The 24,088-nt window shown below is 45.5% G+C and overlaps 1 protein-coding gene across 1 annotated transcript in view; it reads right to left on the bottom strand.

Moving 5' to 3' along the window:
• Positions 1-21,935, bottom strand: part of ZCCHC24 (zinc finger CCHC-type containing 24) — a 333,151-nt gene extending 311,216 nt beyond the window's left edge. The window contains exon 1 of the mRNA XM_077259405.1: positions 21,528-21,935. Coding sequence (XP_077115520.1) covers positions 21,528-21,767 — 240 coding nt within the window. The 5' untranslated portion in view covers positions 21,768-21,935. The remainder of the gene's footprint in view (positions 1-21,527) is intronic.
• Between the last annotated feature and the right edge of the window lie 2,153 nt (positions 21,936-24,088).

The raw sequence follows: 24,088 nt of genomic DNA, 5'->3' as shown, positions 1-24,088 counted from the left end.
TGAACGCTGCAGCTGAAAGAACTGACATTCTGCATAATCAAATCTGCACTGAGGCTAGGTTTTGTCCTCAGAAAAAAAAAATGCCGCAAAAAAAGCTATATGTGAACATAGCGTTCACATATTGCGTTTTTGCTGCATTTTTTTTTCTGAGTACAAAACCTATTCTTTTGGCAGTAAAGCAGCTGCTTAAATAAAGCAGGTTTTGGTTCCTTGTTTTGATGGGCTTTTTTGCTGCGTTTTTCACGCTTATACACTTAAGTGTCTGTTGTTCCTGAGTTTTCTGCACCAAAAAATGCAGCAAACCCTGAGGCTATGTTCCCACGGTCAGTAACCGGTAGCGCTTTGAACACCAAAAGCACAATTTCCAAGACATCCTGAAAAAAAGCAATGATGTACAATAACAAACTATATTATGGTACCGTGTTAGCCAGAAAAATCGATGTAAATACTTTTATGCCCAACGATAACAAAAGTATTCTCCGAGTGATTTTTTTTTCTGGTAAAGGTTTGAGCAACCCTGGTCAAAATGAGTGCTATTGTAAACAGTTAAGCAAGTTGAAGACGATATGATCTCTAAAATAACTAAAGTTAAAGATGACACATTTTCTCTGTGTTTTAGGCAACAAAAAAAACACACACACATATACATAACAAAAAGGGAAATGGGGCTGATGCAAAACACCTGTCAAGATTTGTGTGTTGAGATATGGTCTGAAACCTGGTCAAAGTTAATTAACCTCTTAGGGTATGTGTCCACGGTCAGTAAACGCTACGTGTTTGACGCTGCAGCGTCAAACACGCAGCATCCAGATGTTCCAGCATAGTGGAGGGGATTTTTTGAAATCCCGTGTCCACTATGCGTGGAAACACGCACGCGGCGGGCCTGCGACTCCGGACATGCTGCGCGTCTTTTCAGATCGCAGCATGTCCGTACACCTTGCGGGGACGCAGCGTCCCCGCAAGGCATAACACAGGGCGCTATGGGAGGGGGGCGATGATCCCGGATGTGTACAGTTAACACATCCGGCATCATCGCGTCCAAAAAGGGGGCGGGGCTTAGCGCCGAGCGGCTTCGCCGCTCCGGCGTTACCGCCGGCCATCCTGAACGTGGACACGCAGCCTTAGAGTTAGGCCGGGGTCACACTAGCGTGTTTTACGGACGTATGAGAGGCGCAGAAAATACACATTGCACACGGTACAATGATTTTCTATGGGGCAGCTCCTATCTGCCGTATTTTACGCATCCGTATTATACAGTATTGTACGGGCGTAGAAAATCGCAGCATGCTGCGTTTGTCAGCATATTGCGCAAAAAATCTGCCAGTGAAAGTCAATGGGGGCGAGAAAAATACGGATTACACACGGACCAGCAGTGTGACCTTCGAGAAATACGCAGCGGTGTTCCAGAGAAAAGCCGGCAATTCAGTGCGGTGTACAGTAAAATCACACTGACAGGTTTTATTAGAATAGATAGAATAAATGTCTACACATAGTATAGGGAGATATATATATATATTTATATTTCATACAGCGCTAGATAGCAGAAAAGCCGGTAATTCAATTGCCGGCTTTTGCTATCTCCTTCCCAAACCCGACAGGATATGAGACATGGTTTACATACAGTAAGCCATCTCATATCCCCTTTTTTTTGCATATTCCTCACTACTAATGTTAGTAGTGTGTGTGTTGCAAAATTTGGGGGCTCTAGCTGTTAAAATAAAGGGCTAAATCCCTCACATTAGTAGTGAGGAATATGCAAAAAAAAAAAGGGATATGAAAAGGTTTACTGTGTGTAAACCATGTCTCATATCCTGTCGGGTTTGGGAAGGAGATAGCAAAAGCCGGCATTTGAATTACCGGCTGTTCACATATCTTGTGCTGAATTAAATATAAATACAGTATATATCTCACTGACACATATATATATATATATATATATATATATATATATATATATATATATATATATATATATATATATATATATACACACCGTATATACTCGAGTATAAGCCGAGATTTTCAGCCCAAATCTTTGGGCTGAAAGTGCCCCTCTCGGCTTATACTCGAGTCATGATCGGCGGTGGGGTCGGCGGGTGAGGGGAGAGAGGTCTGTCGCATACTCACCTAGTCCCGGCGCTCCCCCTGCCCGTCCCACGGTCTTCGCCGGTGCCGCAGCTCGTCCCCTGTTCAGCGGTCACGTGGGACCGCTCATTAAAGTTATGAATATGGACTCCACTCCCATAGGGGTGGAGCCACATATTCATTCCTATAATCAGCGGTAACGGTGACAGCTGACAGAGGAAGAGGCTGCGGCACCCGGAGACCATCTGTCCGGGATAAGGAGCCAGGGACGCCGGGAGCAGGTAAGTATGTCATAGTTACCTGTCCACGTTCCACACGCCGGGCGCCGCTCCGACTTCCCGTCCTCTTGCTCTGACTGTTCAGGTCAGAGGGCGCGATGACGTACTAGTGTGCACGCCGCCCTCTCCTTTTTTTTTTTTATTGCAGCAGCAGCATTATATATTGCACAGATTTATATGGAGCATCTATGGGGCCATAATGAACGGTGCAGAGCATTATATATGGCACAGCTTTATGTGGAGCATCTATGGGACCATAATGAACGGTGCAGAGCATTATATATGGCACAGCTTTATAAGGAGCATCTATGGGGCAATAATCAAACGGTGCAGAGCATTCTATATGGCCCAGCTTTATATAGACCATCTATGGGACCATAATGAACGGTGCAGAGCATTCTATATGGCACAGATTTATATGGAGCATCTATGGGGCCATAATGAACGGTGCAGAGCATTATATATGGCACAGTTTTATGTGGAGTATCTATGGGACCATAATGAACGGTGCAGAGCATTCTATATGGCACAGCTTTATAAGGAGCATCTATGGGGCCATAATGAACGGTGCAGAGCATTCTATATGGCACAGATTTATATGGTGCATCTATGGGGCCATAATGAATGGTGCAGAGCATTATATGTGGCACAGCTGTATGTGGAGCATCTATCGGGCCATAATGAACGGTGCAGAGCATTATATATGGCACAGCTTTATGTGGAGCATCTATGGGACCATAATGAGCGGTGCAGAGCATTATATGTGGCACAGCTTTATAAGGAGCATCTATGGGACAATAATGAAAGGTGCAGAGCATTCTATATGGCACAGATTTATAAGGAGCATCTATGGGGCCATACTGAACGGTGCAGAGCATTCTATATTGCACAGCTTTCTATGGAGCATCTATGGGGCCATTCTGAACGGTGCAGAGCATTCTATATTGCACAGCTTTATAAGGAGCATCTATGGGGCAATAATCAACGGTGCAGAGCATTCTACATGGCACAGCTTTATAAGGAGCATCTATGGGACCATAATGAACGGTGCAGAGCATTCTATATGGCACAGATTTATATGGAGCATCTATGGGGCCATAATGAACGGTGCAGAGCATTATATATGGCACAGCTTTATGTGGAGCATCTATGGGGCCATAATGAACGGTGCAGAGCATTATATATGGCACAGCTTTATGTGGAGCATCTATGGGGCCATAATGAACGGTGCAGAGCATTATATATGGCACAGCTATATATGGATCATCTATGGGACCATAATGAATGGTGCAGAGCATTCTATATGGCACAGCTATATATGGATCATCTATGGGGCCATAATGAACGGTGCAGAGCATTCTATATGGCACAGATTTATATGGAGCATCTATGGGGCCATAATGAACGGTGCAGAGCATTATATATGGCACAGTTTTATGTGGAGTATCTATGGGACCATAATGAACGGTGCAGAGCATTATATATAGCACAGCTTTCTATGAAGCATCTATGGGGCCATACTGAACGGTGCAGAGCATTATATATGGCACAGCTTTATAAGGAGCATCTATGGGGCAATAATCAACGGTGCAGAGCATTCTATATGGCACAGCTTTATAAGGAGCATCTATGGGGCAATAATCAACGGTGCGGAGCATTCTATATGGCACAGCTTTATAAGGAGCATCTATGGGGCCATAATGAACGGTGCAGAGCATTGTATATATGGCACAGCTTTATAAGGAGCATCTATGGGACCATAATGAACGGTGCAGAGCATTCTATATGGCACAGATTTATATGGAGCATCTATGGGGCCATAATGAACGGTGCAGAGCATTCTATATGGCACAGCTTTATGTGAAGCATCTATGGGGCCATACTGAATGGTGCAGAGCATTATATATGGCACAGCTTTATGTGGAGCATCTATGGGGCCATAATGAACGGTGCAGAGCATTATATATGGCACAGCTATATATGGATCATCTATGGGACCATAATGAACGGTGCAGAGCATTATATATGGCACAGCTTTATAAGGAGCATCTATGGGGCCATAATGAACGGTGCAGAGCATTATATATGGCACAGCTTTCTATGGAGCATCTATGGGGCCATAATGAATGGTGCAGAGCATTATACATGGCACAGCTTTCTATGGAGCATCTATGGGGCCATACTGAACGGTGCAGAGCATTATATATGGCACAGCTTTATAAGGAGCATCTATGGGGCAATAATCAACGATGCAGAGCATTCTATATGGCACAGCTTTATAAGGAGCATCTATGGGGCAATAATCAACGGTGCGGAGCATTCTATATGGCACAGATTTATATGGAGCATCTATGGGGCCATAATGAACGGTGCAGAGCATTCTATATGGCACAGCTTTATGTGGAGCATCTATGGGACCATAATGAACGGTGCAGAGCATTATATATTGCACAGCTTTATAAGGAGCATCTATGGGGCCATAATGAACGGTGCAGAGCATTATTTATGGCACAGCTTTATGTGGAGCATCTATGGGACCATAATGAACGGTGCAGAGCATTATATGTGGCACAGCTTTATGTGGAGCATCTATCGGGCCATAATGAACGGTGCAGAGCATTATATATGGCACAGCTTTATGTGGAGCATCTATGGGGCCATAATGAATGGTGCAGAGCATTATATGTGGCACAGCTTTATATGGAGCATCTATGGGGCCATAATGAACGGTATGGAGCATCTATTTTTATTTTTGAAATTCACCGGTAGCTGCTGCATTTTCCACCCTAGGCTTATACTCGAGTCAATAAGTTTTCCCAGTTTTTTGTGGCAAAATTAGGGGGTCGGCTTATACTCGGGTCGGCTTATACTCGAGTATATACGGTACACACACACATATATATATATATATACTGTATATATGTTTTCACCAATATTTGAGCCCATGGATCCATTCTATGCCCGTTTTGCAAGCCAGCGAGAAAATCTCGCTGTACGGATGCCATACGGATTAGATACGGAGGATGACATGCGTAAAATACGCTGCCACACCCTGCCTACGGATGACATACGGATCACTATTTTGGAAACATTTCTGCGTATTACGCATGTAAAATATGGACCGTATTTTCCTATGCTGAGTGTGACCCCGGCCTTATGGCTAGTTCACCATCATCCTTAGGAAAGGACAGGTGATGTATATTTCCCAGCTTTATAAAAACCCAGCCTCCTCTAACCTTGTGCCAAAACACAACAGCCATGGGTTCTTTTAAGCAGCTGCCTAGCACTCTGAAAATGAAAATGGTGGAGGCCCACAAAGCAGGAGAAGGCTATAAGAAGATAGGCAAAGCGTTTTGAAGTTGCCCTTTCCTCAGTTTGAAATGCACTTAAGAAATGGCAGTTAATAGGAACAGTGGAGGTCAAGATAAGGTCTGAAAGACCAAGCAAAATTTAAGTCAGTGCTGCTCGTAGGAATGCTAGCGAGACAAATGAGAACTCCCACTTGACTTCAAAAGATCTTCAGAAACATTCAGCAGTCTCTGGAGTTGTGGTACATTGTTCTACTGTTCAGAGACACCTGCACAAATATGGCCTTTATGGAAGAGTCATCAGAAGAAAAATGTGCTTACCTCCTCACCATAAAATTTAGCATCAGAAATAGGCAAAAAGAACATCTAAACAACTAGTCTGATGCATACTGGAAACAATTCCTGTGGACCGATAAGATTAAAATAGAACTCTTTGACCACAATGATCAAAGGTATGTGTGGAGAAAAAAAAAGGCACAGAATTTCAGGAAAAGAACATATTATCAACCATTAAACATGGGGCTGGATCAACCATGCTTTGGGGTTGTGTTACAGACAATGGCACGGGGAACATTTCACGGGTAGGGGAAAGAATTGATTTAATGATGTTTCAACAAATTCTTGATGCAAACATAACACCATCTGTAAAAAAGCTGAAGTTGAAAAGAGGATGGTTACTGTTGTGAATTTGCTTTTTGCTCCCTCTAGTGGTTACTAGTTTTTTGACTCTGGTTTTTCTGTCATTCCTTTTATCCGCACCTGGGTCGTTAGTTAGGGGTGTTGCTATATAAGCTCCCTGGACCTTCAGTTCAATGCCTGGCAACGTAGTTATCAGAGCTAGTCTGCTGTGCTCTTGTCTACTGATCCTGGTTCCAGTTATATCAGCTAAGTCTGCCTTTTGCTTTTTGCTATTTGTTTTGGTTTTGTATTTTTGTCCAGCTTGTTCCAAATCTATATCCTGACCTTTGCTGGAAGCTCTAGGGGGCTGGTGTTCTCCCCCCGGACCGTTAGACGGTTCGGGGGTTCTTGAATTTCCAGTGTGGATTTTGATAGGGTTTTTGTTGACCATATAAGTTACCTTTCTTTATTCTGCTATCAGTAAGCGGGCCTCTCTGTGCTAAACCTGATTCATTTCTGTGTTTGTCATTTCCTCTTACCTCACCGTCATTATTTGTGGGGGGCTTCTATCCAGCTTTGGGGTCCCCTTCTCTGGAGGCAAGAAAGGTCTTTGTTTTCCTCTACTAGGGGTAGCTAGATTCTCCGGCTGGCGCGTGTCATCTAGAATCAACGTAGGAATGATCCCCGGCTACTTCTAGTGTTGGCGTTAGGAGTAGATATATGGTCAACCCAGTTACCACTGCCCTATGAGCTGGATTTTTGTATTCTGCAGACTTCCACGTTCCTCTGAGACCCTCGCCATTGGGGTCATAACAGTTTGCCAGGCCAGTATTAAATGTTTAATGCATTGCAGAAGAGGGATTATAAGAAAGAAGATTCTGAGTTGTTTTTTTTTTCTTCTTCCCCTTTACCTCAGAGTGGCTATGCTTGCTGCAGACATGAATGTCCAGACCTTGATTACAAGTGTGGACCAGCTGGCTACTCGTGTGCAGGGCATACAAGACTATGTTATCAGAAATCCTAGGTCAGAACCTAAAATACTGATTCCTGAACTGTTTTCCGGAGACAGGTTTAAGTTTAGGAATTTCGTGAATAATTGTAAATTGTTTTTGTCCCTGAGACCCTGTTCATCTGGAGATTCTGCTCAGCAAGTAAAAATTGTTATTTCGTTCTTACGAGGCGACCCTCAGGATTGGGCTTTTTCGCTGGCGCCAGGAGATCCGGCATTGGCTGATCTTGATGCGTTTTTTCTGGCGCTCGGTTTACTTTATGAGGAACCCAATCTTGAGATTCAGGCAGAAAAGGCCTTGCTGGCTATGTCTCAGGGGCAGGACGAGGCTGAAGTGTATTGCCAAAAATTTCGGAAATGGTCCGTGCTGACACATTGGAACGAGTGTGCACTGGCCGCTAATTTTAGAAATGGCCTTTCTGAAGCCATTAAGAATGTTATGGTGGGTTTTCCCATTCCCACAGGTCTGAATGATACTATGGCACTGGCTATTCAAATTGACCGGCGGTTGCGGGAGCGCAAAACCGCAAATTCCCTCATGGTGTTGTCTGAACAGACACCTAATTCGGTGCAATGTGATAGAAAAACCGCAAATTCCCTCATGGTGTTGTCTGAACAGACACCTGATTTAATGCAATGTGATAGAATCCTGACTAGAAATGAGCGGAAAATTCATAGACGCCGGAATGGCTTGTGCTACTACTGTGGTGATTCTACACATGTTATCTCAGCATGCTCTAAACGTATAGCTAAGGTTGTTAGTCCTGTCACCGTTGGTAATTTGCAACCTAAATTTATTCTGTCTGTAACTTTGATTTGCTCACTGTCATCTTATCCTGTCATGGCGTTTGTGGATTCAGGTGCTGCCCTGAGTCTCATGGATCTCTCATTTGCTAAGCGCTGTGGTTTTACTCTTGAACCATTAGAAAATCCTATTCCTCTTAGGGGTATTGATGCTACACCATTGGCAGCAAATAAACCGCAGTATTGGACACAGGTTACCATGTGCATGACTCCTGAACACCGCGAGGTGATACGTTTCCTGGTTTTACATAAAATGCATGATTTGGTTGTTTTAGGGCTGCCATGGTTACAGACCCATAATCCAGTCCTGGACTGGAAGGCTATGTCAGTCTCAAGTTGGGGCTGTCGTGGTATTCATGGGGATTCCCTGCCTGTGTCTATTGCTTCTTCTACGCCTTCGGAAGTTCCGGAGTATTTGTCTGATTATCAGGATGTCTTCAGTGAGTCTGAGTCCAGTGCACTGCCTCCTCATAGGGACTGTGACTGTGCTATAGATTTGATCCCAGGCAGTAAGTTTCCTAAGGGAAGACTGTTTAATCTGTCGGTACCTGAACATACCGCTATGCGTTCATATATCAAGGAGTCTCTGGAGAAAGGACATATTCGTCCGTCTTCTTCCCCTCTTGGTGCGGGATTCTTTTTTGTGGCAAAAAAGGACGGATCTTTGAGACCTTGTATTGATTATCGGCTTTTAAATAAGATCACTGTCAAATTTCAGTATCCTTTACCGCTGTTGTCTGACTTGTTTGCCCGGATTAAGGGTGCCAAGTGGTTCACCAAGATAGACCTTCGTGGTGCGTACAACCTTCTGCGCATTAAGCAAGGTGATGAATGGAAAACCGCATTCAATACGCCCGAAGGTCATTTTGAGTACTTGGTGATGCCTTTTGGGCTCTCCAATGCGCCTTCAGTTTTTCAGTCCTTTATGCATGACATTTTCCGGAAGTATCTGGATAAATTTTTGATTGTTTATCTGGATGATATTTTGGTTTTTTCTGATAATTGGGATTCGCATGTGGAGCAGGTCAGGTTGGTCTTTAAAATTTTGCGTGAAAATTCTTTGTTTGTCAAGGGCTCAAAGTGTCTCTTTGGTGTACAGAAGGTTCCCTTTTTAGGGTTCATTTTTTCCCCTTCTGCTGTGGAGATGGACCCAGTCAAGGTCCGAGCTATTCTTGATTGGACTCAGCCCTCGTCAGTTAAGAGTCTTCAGAAGTTCTTGGGCTTCGCTAACTTCTACCGTCGTTTTATTGCTAATTTTTCTAGTATTGTGAAACCTTTGACGGATATGACCAAGAAGGGCTCCGATGTAGCTAACTGGGCTCCTGCTGCCGTGGAGGCTTTCCAGGAGTTGAAACGCCGGTTTACTTCGGCGCCTGTTTTGTGCCAGCCTGACGTCTCACTTCCCTTTCAGGTTGAGGTGGATGCTTCGGAGATTGGGGCAGGGGCCGTTTTGTCGCAGAGAGGCCCTGGTTGCTCTGTTATGAAACCTTGTGCCTTTTTCTCTAGGAAGTTTTCGCCTGCCGAGTGAAATTATGATGTGGGCAATCGGGAGTTGTTGGCCATGAAATGGGCATTTGAGGAGTGGCGTCATTGGCTCGAGGGTGCTAAGCATCGTGTGGTGGTCTTGACTGATCACAAAAATCTGATGTATCTCGAGTCTGCTAAACGCCTTAATCCGAGACAGGCCCGCTGGTCATTGTTTTTCTCCCGCTTTGATTTTGTTGTCTCGTATTTACGAGGTTCAAAGAATGTGAAGGCCGATGCTCTTTCTAGGAGCTTTGTGCCTGATGCTCCTGGAGTCGCTGATCCTGTTGGTATTCTTAAAGATGGAGTTATCTTGTCAGCTATTTCTCCGGATCTGCGACGTGTGTTGCAGAGATTTCAGGCTGATAGGCCTGAGTCTTGTCCACCTGACAGACTGTTTGTCCCGGATAAGTGGACCAGCAGAGTCATTTCCGAGGTTCATTCCTCGGTGTTGGCAGGTCACCCGGGAATTTTTGGCACCAGAGATCTGGTGGCCAGGTCCTTTTGGTAGCCTTCCTTGTCAAGGGATGTGCGGTCATTTGTGCAGTCCTGTGGGACTTGTGCTCGAGCTAAGCCTTGCTGTTCTCGTGCCAGCGGTTTGCTCTTGCCCTTGCCTGTCCCGAAGAGACCTTGGACACATATCTCCATGGATTTCATTTCTGATCTTCCGCTATCTCAGGGCATGTCCGTTATCTGGGTGATATGTGATCGCTTCTCCAAGATGGTCCATTTGGTTCCTTTGCCTAAGCTGCCTTCCTCTTCCGATCTGGTTCCTGTGTTTTTCCAGAACGTGGTTCGTTTGCACGGCATCCCTGAGAATATTGTGTCAGACAGAGGATCCCAGTTCGTTTCCAGGTTCTGGCGATCCTTTTGTAGTAGGATGGGCATTGATTTGTCGTTTTCGTCTGCTTTCCATCCTCAGACTAATGGACAGACGGAGCGAACCAATCAGACTTTGGAGGCTTATTTGAGGTGTTTTGTCTCTGCTGATCAGGACGATTGGGTGACATTCTTGCCGTTGGCTGAGTTTGCCCTTAATAATCGGGCTAGTTCCGCCACCTTGGTTTCGCCTTTTTTCTGCAACTCTGGTTTCCATCCTCGCTTTTCTTCGGGTCATGTGGAGCCTTCTGACTGTCCTGGGGTGGATTCTGTGGTGGATAGGTTGCAGCAGATCTGGAATCATGTGGTGGACAACTTGAAGTTGTCACAGGAGAAGGCTCAGCGCTTTGCCAACCGCCGCCGCGGTGTGGGTCCCCGACTACGCGTTGGGGATTTGGTATGGCTTTCTTCCCGCTTTGTTCCTATGAAGGTCTCCTCTCCCAAATTTAAACCTCGTTTTATTGGGCCTTACAAGATATTGGAAATCCTTAATCCTGTATCTTTTCGTCTGGATCTTCCTGTGTCGTTTGCTATTCACAATGTATTTCATAGGTCCTTGTTGCGGCGGTACATTGTGCCTGTAGTTCCTTCTGCTGAGCCTCCTGCTCCGGTGTTGGTTGAGGGCGAGTTGGAGTACGTGGTGGAGAAGATCTTGGATTCTCGCCTCTCCAGGCGGAGGCTTCAGTACCTGGTCAAGTGGAAGGGCTATGGTTAGGAGGATAATTCCTGGGTGGTCGCCTCTGATGTTCATGCGGCCGATTTAGTTCGTGCCTTTCATGCCGCTCATCCTGATCGCCCTGGTGGTCGTGGTGAGGGTTCGGTGACCCCTCACTAAGGGGGGGGTACTGTTGTGAATTTGCTTTTTGCTCCCTCTAGTGGTTACTAGTTTTTTGACTCTGGTTTTTCTGTCATTCCTTTTATCCGCACCTGGGTCGTTAGTTAGGGGTGTTGCTATATAAGCTCCCTGGACCTTCAGTTCAATGCCTGGCAACGTAGTTATCAGAGCTAGTCTGCTGTGCTCTTGTCTACTGATCCTGGTTCCAGTTATATCAGCTAAGTCTGCCTTTTGCTTTTTGCTATTTGTTTTGGTTTTGTATTTTTGTCCAGCTTGTTCCAAATCTATATCCTGACCTTTGCTGGAAGCTCTAGGGGGCTGGTGTTCTCCCCCCGGACCGTTAGACGGTTCGGGGGTTCTTGAATTTCCAGTGTGGATTTTGATAGGGTTTTTGTTGACCATATAAGTTACCTTTCTTTATTCTGCTATCAGTAAGCGGGCCTCTCTGTGCTAAACCTGATTCATTTCTGTGTTTGTCATTTCCTCTTACCTCACCGTCATTATTTGTGGGGGGCTTCTATCCAGCTTTGGGGTCCCCTTCTCTGGAGGCAAGAAAGGTCTTTGTTTTCCTCTACTAGGGGTAGCTAGATTCTCCGGCTGGCGCGTGTCATCTAGAATCAACGTAGGAATGATCCCCGGCTACTTCTAGTGTTGGCGTTAGGAGTAGATATATGGTCAACCCAGTTACCACTGCCCTATGAGCTGGATTTTTGTATTCTGCAGACTTCCACGTTCCTCTGAGACCCTCGCCATTGGGGTCATAACAGGTTACTACAAATGGATACTGATCCCATACACACGGTAAAATTCACAATAGATTACTTCAAAAGGCGCAAGCTAAAGGTTTTACAAGGGCCCTCACAATCTACTGATGGGTCATTCCATGGTAGCTTACGTTACAACACAATATAGTAACTTTACGTTACAAAGATTATGGTAACTTACCTTACAATAAGTTTAATACAATGGATGGTAACTTATTGTAACATACGTTACCATCAGCTTACTAACGAAAGTTACTACACTGTGCGGTAACGTAAGTTATCTATATTTCTTGTAATTAAAAACTGTTGCTTTTAACTTGGTGGCGTAGTGGTGTGCGCATGTCCAGCAGATGAATCCACTGCTCAGGAGATGAATAACGGCGCGGTCTTCGCTATTCAGCCGTTTACCGGTGGGCGCGGCCATCTTTCCTGTGGCCGCGCCTGCGCAGATGGAGCGCTCTGCTGCCCGGGGCTTCAGGAAAATGGCCGCCGCGATCTCCATCTGCGCACGCGCGGAATTCCGCGGCCATTTTCCTGAAGCCCCTGGCAGCAGAGCGCTCCATCTGCGCAGGCGCGGCCACAGGAAAGATGGCCGCGCCCACCGGTAAACGGCTGAATAGCGAAGACCGCGCCGCTATTCATCTCCTGGGCAGTGGATTCATCTGCTGGACATGCGCACACCACTACGCCACCAACGTAATGATGAGCAGGATCCTGGGGGACAAACAGCGCTGTGACCACGCCCATCCGACCTGACCAGCTTGAGTGACAGGTCAAAACGGACACTTCACTAAGGTATTTCGGCAGCCTAACGGGGGTGTAAAGGCACCAAAGAGGCACTAATGTAAAGCCCAGCTCTGCCCCTATTTCACACTATTTTTATCTAATCTTAAAAAAAACAGGGTGATAGGTTCCCTTTAATACAATAAAAATAGTGCTTCTCCCTTGTTTACCAGAACAGAAAATTTGGCAGACTCATGAAGGACAATTGCCTTTCCTTTTTTTGTAACGTAAGTTTCCAAGTAATAACACTGCACTTTGTATTTAATTTTAATGTTGAAAAATCAAACTGTGTTGAAATCTATTGAGAATAGTTTAATGTACAATGTATATTCACTCCTTTTTGTGTCTGCCTTCAAAGAACAGTCCTACAGTTTTTGGCTTGTGAATGTAACGTAAGTTACCATGGAATGACCCTGATCTGAACATCATTGAAAATCTGTGGCTAGGCCTCAAATAGCAGTGCAGTCAAGAAGACCCAGCAATCTCACAGAACAGATGAAAATCCGTCAAATAAGAATTGAAAGACTCTTGGCTAGCTACAGAACGCGTTTACAAGCTGTGATAATTTCAAAAGGGGTTGCAACTACATTACTAACCATGCAGGGTTTCCAAAACTTTGCGTTGGCCCATTTTCCTTTTTGTACTTTTTAAAATGTAAAAGATGAAAAAAATATATTTATTTTTTGCCTAAAATACAAAGGAAATGTATCATCTTTAACTTTTAGAGATCATTTCATCTTCAACTTGCTTAACGGTTCACAATAACAGTCATTTTGACCAGGGGTGCCCAAACTTTTACACGCCACTGTAGCTGGAATGTGAGCAATGAAGACCTCACTGTATTAGATATGAACACTCCCTATCCAAAGCTTCCAGTATTTTTGAAGCTTGCAACGCAATCAGTTATTAATCTGTTTCTATTTTCGACGATACTAGGTCACCTCTTAATTTATCACAGTCAGCTGGACGTCTTGTCACAACTACATACACAAAGAAGACAGTGATGGGAGAACTTGCACAGATAAAGCACAACTATTAGAGGCCCACCACTGTGATCCATACGTCATTATTATATAATCCAAAATAGAGAATATTTATTAATAATGGCCCATTTGTATTTAAAATAATAGCAGCTAGTATTTACTCACATCTATATTGGAATATTTTGATTATATTCTTGAGAAAGGGAAGGGGGCCTCATGGCCACATTTTTATTTACGACCTGTGTAATACAGGGATCACAGAAGTATCTGATACCCTATTGTAACTGCATACAGTCATGGCTAAAAGTGTTGGGACCCTTGAAATTGCTCTAGAAAATGAAGTACAGCATTTCTCCCAGAAAATTATTGCAATTACACATGTTTATTTGCTTTGTGTGTATTGGAACAACACAAAAAAACAGAAAAAAAGGCAAATAGAACATAATTTCCCTACAAACTCCAAAAATGGGCTGGACAAAATTGTTGACACCTTTCCAAAATTGTGAGTAGACAACTTTGTTTCAAGCATGTGTTGCTCGATCAAACTCACCCGTGGCAAGTAACAAGGTGTGGGCAATATGAAAATCACACCAGAAACCAGATAAAAAAGAGAGAAATTGACTCAATCTTTGCATTGTGTGTGTCTGTGTGTGCCACACTAAGTATGAAGAAGAAAAAGAGGAGAAGAGGACTGTCTGAGGACTTCAGAACCAAAATTGTAGATACACATCAACAATTTCAAGGTTACAAGTCCATCTCCAGAGATCTTGCTCTTCCTTTGTCCACAGTGCGCAACACAATCAATCAGTTTACAACTCATGGCACTGTAGCTAATGTCCCTGGACGTGGAGAAAAATTGATGAAAGGCTGCAATGCAGGGTAGTCCAGATAGTGAGTAAGCAACCTCAATCAAGTTCCAAAGGAATTCAAGCTGTCCTGCAGGTTCAGGGTGCATCAGTGTCAGAGCAAACTATCCATAGACATTTGAATGAAATGAAACACTATGGCAGGAAACGCAGGAGGACCCCACTGCTGACACACAGACATAAAAAAACAAGACTGCAGTTTACCAAAATGTAAGCAAGTAAGCCAAAATCCTTCTGTGAAAGAATTTTGTCAGCAGATGAGACCAAGATAGAGCTTTTTGGTAAAGCATATAATTCTACTGTTTACTAAAAATAAAATGAAGAAAAGAAAAGAACACAATACCTACAGTCAAATATGGTGGAGGTTCATAGATGTTTTGCTGCCTCTAGCACTGGGTGTCTTGACTGTGTGCAATGCATTATGACATCTAAAGATTGCCAAAGGATTTTGGGGTGCAATGTAGTGCCCAGTGTCAAAAAGTTGGGTTTGCGTACTAGGTCATAGGTCTTCCAGCACCTTCCGGCGTCCCGCGCAGCTTTCCCGCTCCTCGCGATGCTCCGGTCCCAGTAATGCTTTGCGGCATGACCCCAGATGACGTACGGTCTCGCGAGACCGCTACGTCATCACAGGTCATTTTCGCGATGCATTACGAAAGCGTCGCGAGGAGCGGGAAAGCTGCGCGGGACCATGGAAGGTGAGAATATCATGATTTTTTATTTTAATTCTTTTTTTTTAACAATTATATGGTACACAGGGCCTGGAGGAGAGTCTCCTCTCCTCCACCCTGGGTACCATCCGCACATGATCTGCTTACTTCCCGCATGGTGGTCATAGCCCCATGCGGGAAATAAGCGGATCAATGCATTCCTATGTGTGCGGAATCCCCGCGATTCCGCACAAAGAATGAATATGCTGCGTTTTTTTCCGGAATGCGATTCTGCCGCGGAAAAAAAGCAGCATGTGCACAAAAAATGCGGAATGCATTCTAAAAATAGGATGCTTAATGTGAGCTTTTTTTTTGCATTTTTATAGCGAAAAAATCCGGAAAAAACATGAACGTGTGCACATAGCCTTAGTCATCAAAAGAAAATAGCCTAAAAATGATGGTACCAGTTCCAAATTAGCCACCTGGCTCCTGGGATTCTCCTACCACCAGCCTTTTTACTGACCGTGTAGATGGCACAGATGCCACCACTGTACTATGCATTGGGGTTAACATCAAATATACAACATGTGAAAGAATTGTAACTTGTTCCATTTATTCATTTTAGCAATTTAACAAAAAGGAGAAGGGCTGGCCCAATGTTGACAGAGACCCAAATCCCACCTACAGTTAGAAGCTGCTACGGTTTGTGAATTCTCGGTCTTCCAAAAAGGACATCACAGAACCCTTGGAGAAAAAAACCTTCTCAATGATAATTTCACTCAATGTATAAAACAAGGGGCTCCGTTAAACTCCTCAGAAGAAACTTGTCTCTGATTATAGAGGACCACTGTCTCCGACCAAAGTCAACAAACCTTCTAGTAACAAACCCGAATTACATTAATCCCAGATTATAGATTACAGCGCTGATCAATGGTGGTGCTCTGTAATTGAATGAAATATAATTATTCACACTACTCACAATCCATGCAACCCATACACAAAACATCCCAATGCCAACCTTCACCAGCCCCGCTCTCATCATGTTACCAAGCTCCGTGGCTTTGGAGAAATACTTTGAGTGACCTCTTTATGACAGCAGAAGGGACACTTCATGAGTCCATTATCATTTACAGAGCTTCACAAATACCTGCTAGGAAAGTCAGCTCCACAACTAACCCCAATGCCTCATGTATGCAAGGCGTTAAAGTGGGAGGAATGACTCTTCTGTGCTCAGGCCACATTAAACCATGTACAAAAGTTCCCTAGCACATAAGATGCCAACCATCCCCCCTCAGCATCATTAGGGGCAGCTCTGTGCACTCCCCACTCTCCCCACACTAGGAATACTGAATAGTTTAACTGTTGAGGGCCATTTGTATTCTGACAGCATCATGAGTTGTGTTACACAGGAGTTATCAGTGTGTATGCCTTATTCACTCTCGTTTACATAGTTTTTCGGTACATTCGGCTTTAGATGCAGAGGCTGCTGCCTCACTATTGATTATAAACAGAGAACCAAAGTGAACCCTAACATTCTATTACAGCAGCCATTATTTGCATAGCGGGACGGTCGCAGCATAAAAGATACAGTATTAGTGATGAATGGGGGACAGTAAAGCTCCTGGGGCCTAAAAGTGATACAAATCCTCACAGTACATGGAATAACGTAATAGTCAGAAATAGGAGACTAACACGTCATAAAGTAGCAAAGCTCAGTATGTCACTTGGGAGCACTCGTGCTTTTACATGGGACCGCAAATAATGAAACTGCGTGATATTAATTCAGGGCTTCCAATATGCAATGTGAAAGCTCCTGAAGAACAATGCAGCCCAAGAGATGGTGGCCACAAAGCCAGCTCTGCTGAGGCCGAAGCCAGCGGCTCATGGGGGTTGCAGTTTGCAGCTTTGAAAAATCCATATTCTACGTCACTATGCAGAAACAAAATGACATTTCTGGGTACAGAAAATGCAGATTTCAGCCCTTTCCTCGGATCTTTAGTACTACAATTACTAGCCAGCTAATTAATATACCATAGAAGGGGGACTTGTTATATATCGGTCCTGAAAAACCAGACCTCAATGCAAAAAATGTCATCCTGCTAAATCTCATGAGGAAATCTACTACAGATTGCAGACTACAAGCCCCAGCATTCTGTCAATATGACATACTGAGAGCTGTAGTTGTAACACTTCTGGGAGGCAAAGTTATAAACCAACATCCCATACACTACAATGTCTGGGATTACATGGCAGATGGCTTGTTTCGTCATATACTAGATTAGTGGTGCCAACCTGTGTCTCCCCACAGTCACTGCCAGCCTTGTTAATCTGATAACAGCCAGCGAGTGGTATCACTGATATGAAGGCCCGGAGTCTTAAAGGGGTCATCCAACGCTTACAAAAAATTAAATAAAAACAGCTGCAAATGTTTGAAGAGAAAAAACAACACTACACTTACGTCAGACTTTAAATTATACTTAGGCCAAGTTCACACGTTCAGTATTTGGTCAGTATTTTACTCATATGAACTCGAGCCTGGGAACTTTTCAGAATATTTTCTCACGCTCGAGTTCATACGAGTTCATCCAGCAGAGGGCGCATCACCGCGACTCGAGGTAACTACAGTACATTCCCCTGCATTCCATTTATTCACCAAGTTTTACAGACAGGAGCACAGCTGCATTAGCAGAGCTCCTGGGTGTAAAATTATTTAACCCCTTAAGATGGATTTACAGCGTGGGACAAGACTGTACGACGGAAGGTATGGAATATTGTTGTTTGTTTTTTTTAACTTTGTTTCAGGTGACAAGGGTCTTCAGGTGGATTAAGAGTATAATAAAATATTAAAACACCATGTGTCTTTATTTCATTAAAATACTTTGTAATAATGTGTGTTTGTTTTATTAACCATTTCGTACTATTGGATTAATAATGGATAGGTGTCATAATTGACGCCTCTCCATTATTAACCTGGCTTAATGCCACCTTACAATAGCAAGGTGACATTAACCCTTCATTACCCCATATCCCACTGCTACAGGGGAGTGGGAAGAGAGAGGCTAAAGGTACCTTCACACTAAACGATATCGCTAGCGATCCATGACGTTGCAGCGTCCTGGCTAGCGATATCGTTGAGTTTGACAGGCAGCAGCGATCAGGATCCTGCTGTGATATCGCTGGTCATTGGTTAAAGTTCAGAACTTTATTTGGTCGTCAGATCGCCGTGTATCGTTGTGTTTGACAGCAAAAGCAACGATACCAGCGATGTTTTACAATGGTAACCAGGGTAAATATTGGGTTACTAAGCGCAGGGCCGCGCTTAGTAACCCGATGTTTACCCTGGTTACCAGTGTAAAATGTAAAAAAAACAAACAGTACATACTCACCTTCGCGTCCCCCGGCGTCCGCTTCCTGCACTGACTGAGCGCTGGCCGTAAAGTGAAAGCACAGCACAGTGGTGACGTCACCGCTCTGCTGTTAGGGCCGGCACTCACAGTCAGTGCAGGAAGCGGACGCCGGGGGAGGCGAAGGTGAGTATGTACTGTTTGTTTTTTTACATTTTACACTGGTATCCAGGGTAAACATCGGGTTACTAAGCGCGGCCCTGCGCTTAGCAACCCGATGTTTACCCTGGTTACCCGGGGACCTCGGCATCGTTGGTCGCTGGAGAGCTGTCTGTGTGACAGCTCTCCAGCGACCAAACAGCGACGCTGCAGCGATCGGCATCGTTGTCTGTATCGCTGCAGCGTCGTTTAGTGTGAAGGTACCTTAAGTGCCAGAATAGGCGCATCTTACAGATGTGCCTTTTCTGGGGTGGCTGGGGGCAGATGTTTTTAGCCAGGGGGGGTCCTATAACCATGGACCCTCTCTAGGCTATTAATATCTGCCCTCAGTCACTGGCTTTCCCACTCTGGCGGAGAAAATTGCGCGGAGCATCATGTGTGGCCATTATACAGTATGGAGCATCATGTGTGGCCATTATACAGTATGGAGCATCATGTGTGGCCATTATACAGTATGGAGCACTGTGTGGCCAATATACAGTATGGAGCACTGTGTGGCTAATATACAGTATGGAGCATCATGTGGAGCCATTATACAGTATGGAGCATGTGTGGCCATTATACAGTATGGGGCATCATGTGGAGCCATTATACAGTATGGAGCATCATGTGTGGCCATTATACAGTATGGAGCATAATGTGGCCATTATACAGTATGGAGCATCATGTGTAGCCATTATCCAGTATGGAGCATCATGTGGCCATTATACAGTAAGGAGCATCATGTGTGGCCATTATACAGTATGGAGCACTGTGTGGCCATTATACAGTATGGAGCACTGAGTGGCCATTATACAGTGTGGAGCACTGTGTGGCCAATATACAGTATGGAGCATCATGTGGAGCCATTATACAGTATGGAGCATCATGTGTGGCCATTATACCGTATGGAGCATCACGTGGGGCCAGTACACTGCACGCATCATTTGGGGCCATTATACAGTATGGAGCGTCATGTGTGGCCATTATAGAGTATGGAGCGTCATGTGTGGCCATTATACAGTATGGAGCGTCATGTGTGGCCATTATACAGTATGGAGAGTCATGTGTGGCCATATTTTTTTTTGTTTATAATTATTGTTTACGAAACATTGTGATCAGAAGTGCTAAATGGGTGTGGTTGGGCCGTGACTAGTTGTGAAATGGGTGTGGTCAGAGGTGTTGCCTACAATTTGCCGCGGCGCACGCGCCGCTGACTTTGTCCCTCTTTCCCTTCCTCGAAAGTTGGGAGGTATGCTAAGACATAACATGGCATGCATTGCATTACTGGACATTGGAGGTATGGTTCACGTTTACCTATTTATTGAATGTGTCTTTTTTAAGCTAATAAGGTAAATCCTTCCCACCAGTCCCATAAAACCGGTTTACAATCCAGTCCTCAGCACAGGAGCCGTCTGCCATGAGAGGTGCCGCTGACCTCCGCATGCACTGCTGCCCTACATTTTAAATGTTCCGAAAAGATTTTTGGATGAAACTTTTCAAGTTGTGGCTTGGAAGATTTTTCCAGGGAGACTTTGAAGTGCGCAGAGACAAGAATATATCCTGAGCCCAATATTGCTATTAAAACTTTTATAGCGCACTTGGATACAGCCTATGGAATTTTCTTCCTCTTTTTGTTACCGGGTCTGGATAGATATTACAGTCTGGGATCACTCAAAGGCAAATCTGTGTAACCATTTGTCTACAGCAGCAGCAGCTGTTGGGGGGCAGTGCTATGCTGGATTTAGACAAGACTTTTGGCAGGGACTGGGTTAATCGCACTGTCAACAATATTATCCTTACACTTCCCTGGACTCAGACAGATCTAAAGCAAATAAAGGAATTTTCTGCACAGAGCAATGCCAGATGCCCCTGAATGAAACTTGCTAGGCAAGACAGAAAAGACATATGAACCATGGTGGTTACAATATTGTACGACATATGAACCATGCTGGTGGTTACAATATTGTACGACATATGAACCATGGTGGTGGTTACAATATTGTACGACATATGAACCATGGTGGTGGTTACAATATTGTACGACATGAACCATGGTGGTGGTTACAATATTGTACGACATATGAACAATGGTGGTTACAATATTGTACGACATATGAACAGTGGTGGTTACAATATTGTACGACATATGAACCATGGTGGTTACAATAGTGTACGACATATGAACCATGGTGGTGGTTACAATATTGTACGACATGAACCATGGTGGTGGTTACAATAGTGTACGACATATGAACCATGGTGGTGGTTACAATATTGTACGACATATGAACCATGGTGGTTACAATATTTTGACAAAGAAAGTAATGATGGCTTTTGTTTCTGTGTCATAGTATAAATATTTATAGAACCAAGTATTAATATAGCATCTCATCAAAATAAATGCAGTACATACTAAAGGGTTAATCAAAGACAACCAACATGTGTGATCAGAATCACAAAGACTATACACAATGCCTCTGTGTAATGTGCTGTACAGGATGATCAGCCCCAGCAAGGCACACAGCACACACACGGTCTATATATAGAGGGCACACTACCAGTGACACAGAGGGGACAGGGGTTTGGGAAGGGGACACACCTCAGTTCTTTGGAGCTGCAGGAAGTTGCTGAGATAGCTGGAGTGGATGGAGGAGGTCAGGTCAGAGGGGCTCTTGGAGTAGCTGTTCAGATCATGATGGGAGGCAGAACTGGACTCTGGTCTGAAGGCATCGAAGGCACTTGGCTGGTGTGTGTCTTGCAGGGATAGGTACACCCAATTGAGGAGCTGGGCAGGCTGGTAAACTGAAGCAGTGGCGTCTATGGCTGACAGCAGGCTCATCTTGTCACCCAGCTACCCTGCAGCCCCCTCCTGTGCTTCTCTTTGCTCTCTCTTGTCCCTCTTCCTCCTCTTCTTTCCTTCTTCCTGCCCCCCTATCTTTCCTTCCTATAGGGATCTGGCAGAGGGCTCAGTGAGGGCATTGCTGCAAACTTCTCTCTGCTGCTAAGTTTTCCCTTATTCTCTGCAATCCGCTATGTCACTCAGGCCCCGCCCACACCGTGCTCCGATTGGCCAGTGCCCCTCGTTTCATCTGCATAGACAGCGGCGACTGCCAGGTCTTCCCTGGGCTCAGCCCTCTGCTCCAGGCACGCAGGACTCACTGAGCAGCCAGCGGGAGCTGCAGCACTCTCCTATATCAGCATGTCAGGAGCTGCACTCTCCTCTATCGGCATGTCAGGCGCTGCACTCTCCTCTATCGGCATGTCAGGCGCTGCACTCTCCTCTATCAGCATGTCAGGCGCTGCACTCTCCTATATCAGCATGTCAGGCGCTGCACTCTCCTCTATCAGCATGTCAGGCGCTGCACTCTCCTCTATCGGCATGTCAGGCGCTGCACTCTCCTCTATCGGCATGTCAGGCGCTGCACTCTCCTCTATCGGCATGTCAGGCGCTGCACTCTCCTCTATCGGCATGTCAGGCGCTGCACTCTCCTCTATCGGCATGTCAGGCGCTGCACTCTCCTCTATCGGCATGTCAGGCGCTGCACTCTCCTCTATCGGCATGTCAGGCGCTGCACTCTCCTCTATCGGCATGTCAGGCGCTGCACTCTCCTCTATCGGCATGTCAGGCGCTGCACTCTCCTCTATCGGCATGTCAGGCGCTGCACTCTCCTCTATCGGCATGTCAGGCGCTGCACTCTCCTATATCGGCATGTCAGGCGCTGCACTCTCCTATATCGGCATGTCAGGCGCTGCACTCTCCTCTATCAGCATGTCAGGCGCTGCACTCTCCTCTATCGGCATGTCAGGCGCTGCACTCTCCTCTATCGGCATGTCAGGCGCTGCACTCTCCTCTATCGGCATGTCAGGCGCTGCACTCTCCTCTATCGGCATGTCAGGCGCTGCACTCTCCTCTATCGGCATGTCAGGCGCTGCACTCTCCTCTATCGGCATGTCAGGCGCTGCACTCTCCTCTATCGGCATGTCAGGCGCTGCACTCTCCTCTATCGGCATGTCAGGCGCTGCACTCTCCTCTATCGGCATGTCAGGCGCTGCACTCTCCTATATCGGCATGTCAGGCGCTGCACTCTCCTATATCGGCATGTCAGGCGCTGCACTCTCCTCTATCAGCATGTCAGGCGCTGCACTCGCCTATATCAGCATGTCAGGCGCTGCACTCTCTTCTATCAGCATGTCAGGCGCTGCACTCTCTATCAGCATGTCAGGCGCTGCACTCTCCTCTATCAGCATGTCAGGAGCTGCACTCTTGTCTATCAGCATGTCAGGCGCTGCACTCTCCTCTATCAGCATGTCAGGCGCTGCACTCTCCTCTATCAGCATGTCAGGCGCTGCACTCTCCTCTATCAGCATGTCAGGCGCTGCACTCTCCTCTATCAGCATGTCAGGCGCTGCACTCTCCTCTATCAGCATGTCAGGCGCTGCACTCTCCTCTATCAGCATGTCAGGCGCTGCACTCTCTTCTATCAGCATGTCAGGCGCTGCACTCTCCTCTATCAGCATGTCAGGCGCTGCACTCTCCTCTATCAGCATGTCAGGCGCTGCACTCTCCTCTATCAGCATGTCAGGAGCTGCACTCTTGTCTATCAGCATGTCAGGCGCTGCACTCTCCTCTAACAGCATGTCAGGCGCTGCACTCTCCTCTAACAGCATGTCAGGCACTGCACTCTCCTCTATCAGCATGTCAGGCGCTGCACTCTCCTATATCAGCATGTCAGGCGCTGCACTCTCTTCTATCAGCATGTCAGGCGCTGCACTCTCCTCTATCAGCATGTCAGGCGCTGCACTCTCCTATATCAGCATGTCAGGCGCTGCACTCTCTTCTATCAGCATGTCAGGCGCTGCACTCTCCTCTATCAGCATGTCAGGCGCTGCACTCTCCTCTATCAGCATGTCAGGTGCTGCACTCTCCTATATCAGCATGTCAGGCGCTGCACTCTCCTATATCAGCATGTCAGGCGCTGCACTCTCCTATATCAGCATGTCAGGCGCTGCACTCTCCTGTATCAGCATGTCAGGCGCTGCACTCTCCTGTATCAGCATGTCAGGCGCTGCACTCTCCTCTATCAGCATGTCAGGTGCTGCACTCTCCTGTATCAGCATGTCAGGCGCTGCACTCTCCTGTATCAGCATGTCAGGCACTGC

This window comes from Ranitomeya variabilis, chromosome 4 (genome assembly GCF_051348905.1).
Source record: "Ranitomeya variabilis isolate aRanVar5 chromosome 4, aRanVar5.hap1, whole genome shotgun sequence".
NCBI classification, from domain to species: domain Eukaryota; kingdom Metazoa; phylum Chordata; class Amphibia; order Anura; family Dendrobatidae; genus Ranitomeya; species Ranitomeya variabilis.
The sequence above is the reverse complement of the archived record's forward strand: the minus strand, read 5'-3'. Positions and strand labels throughout refer to the sequence as shown.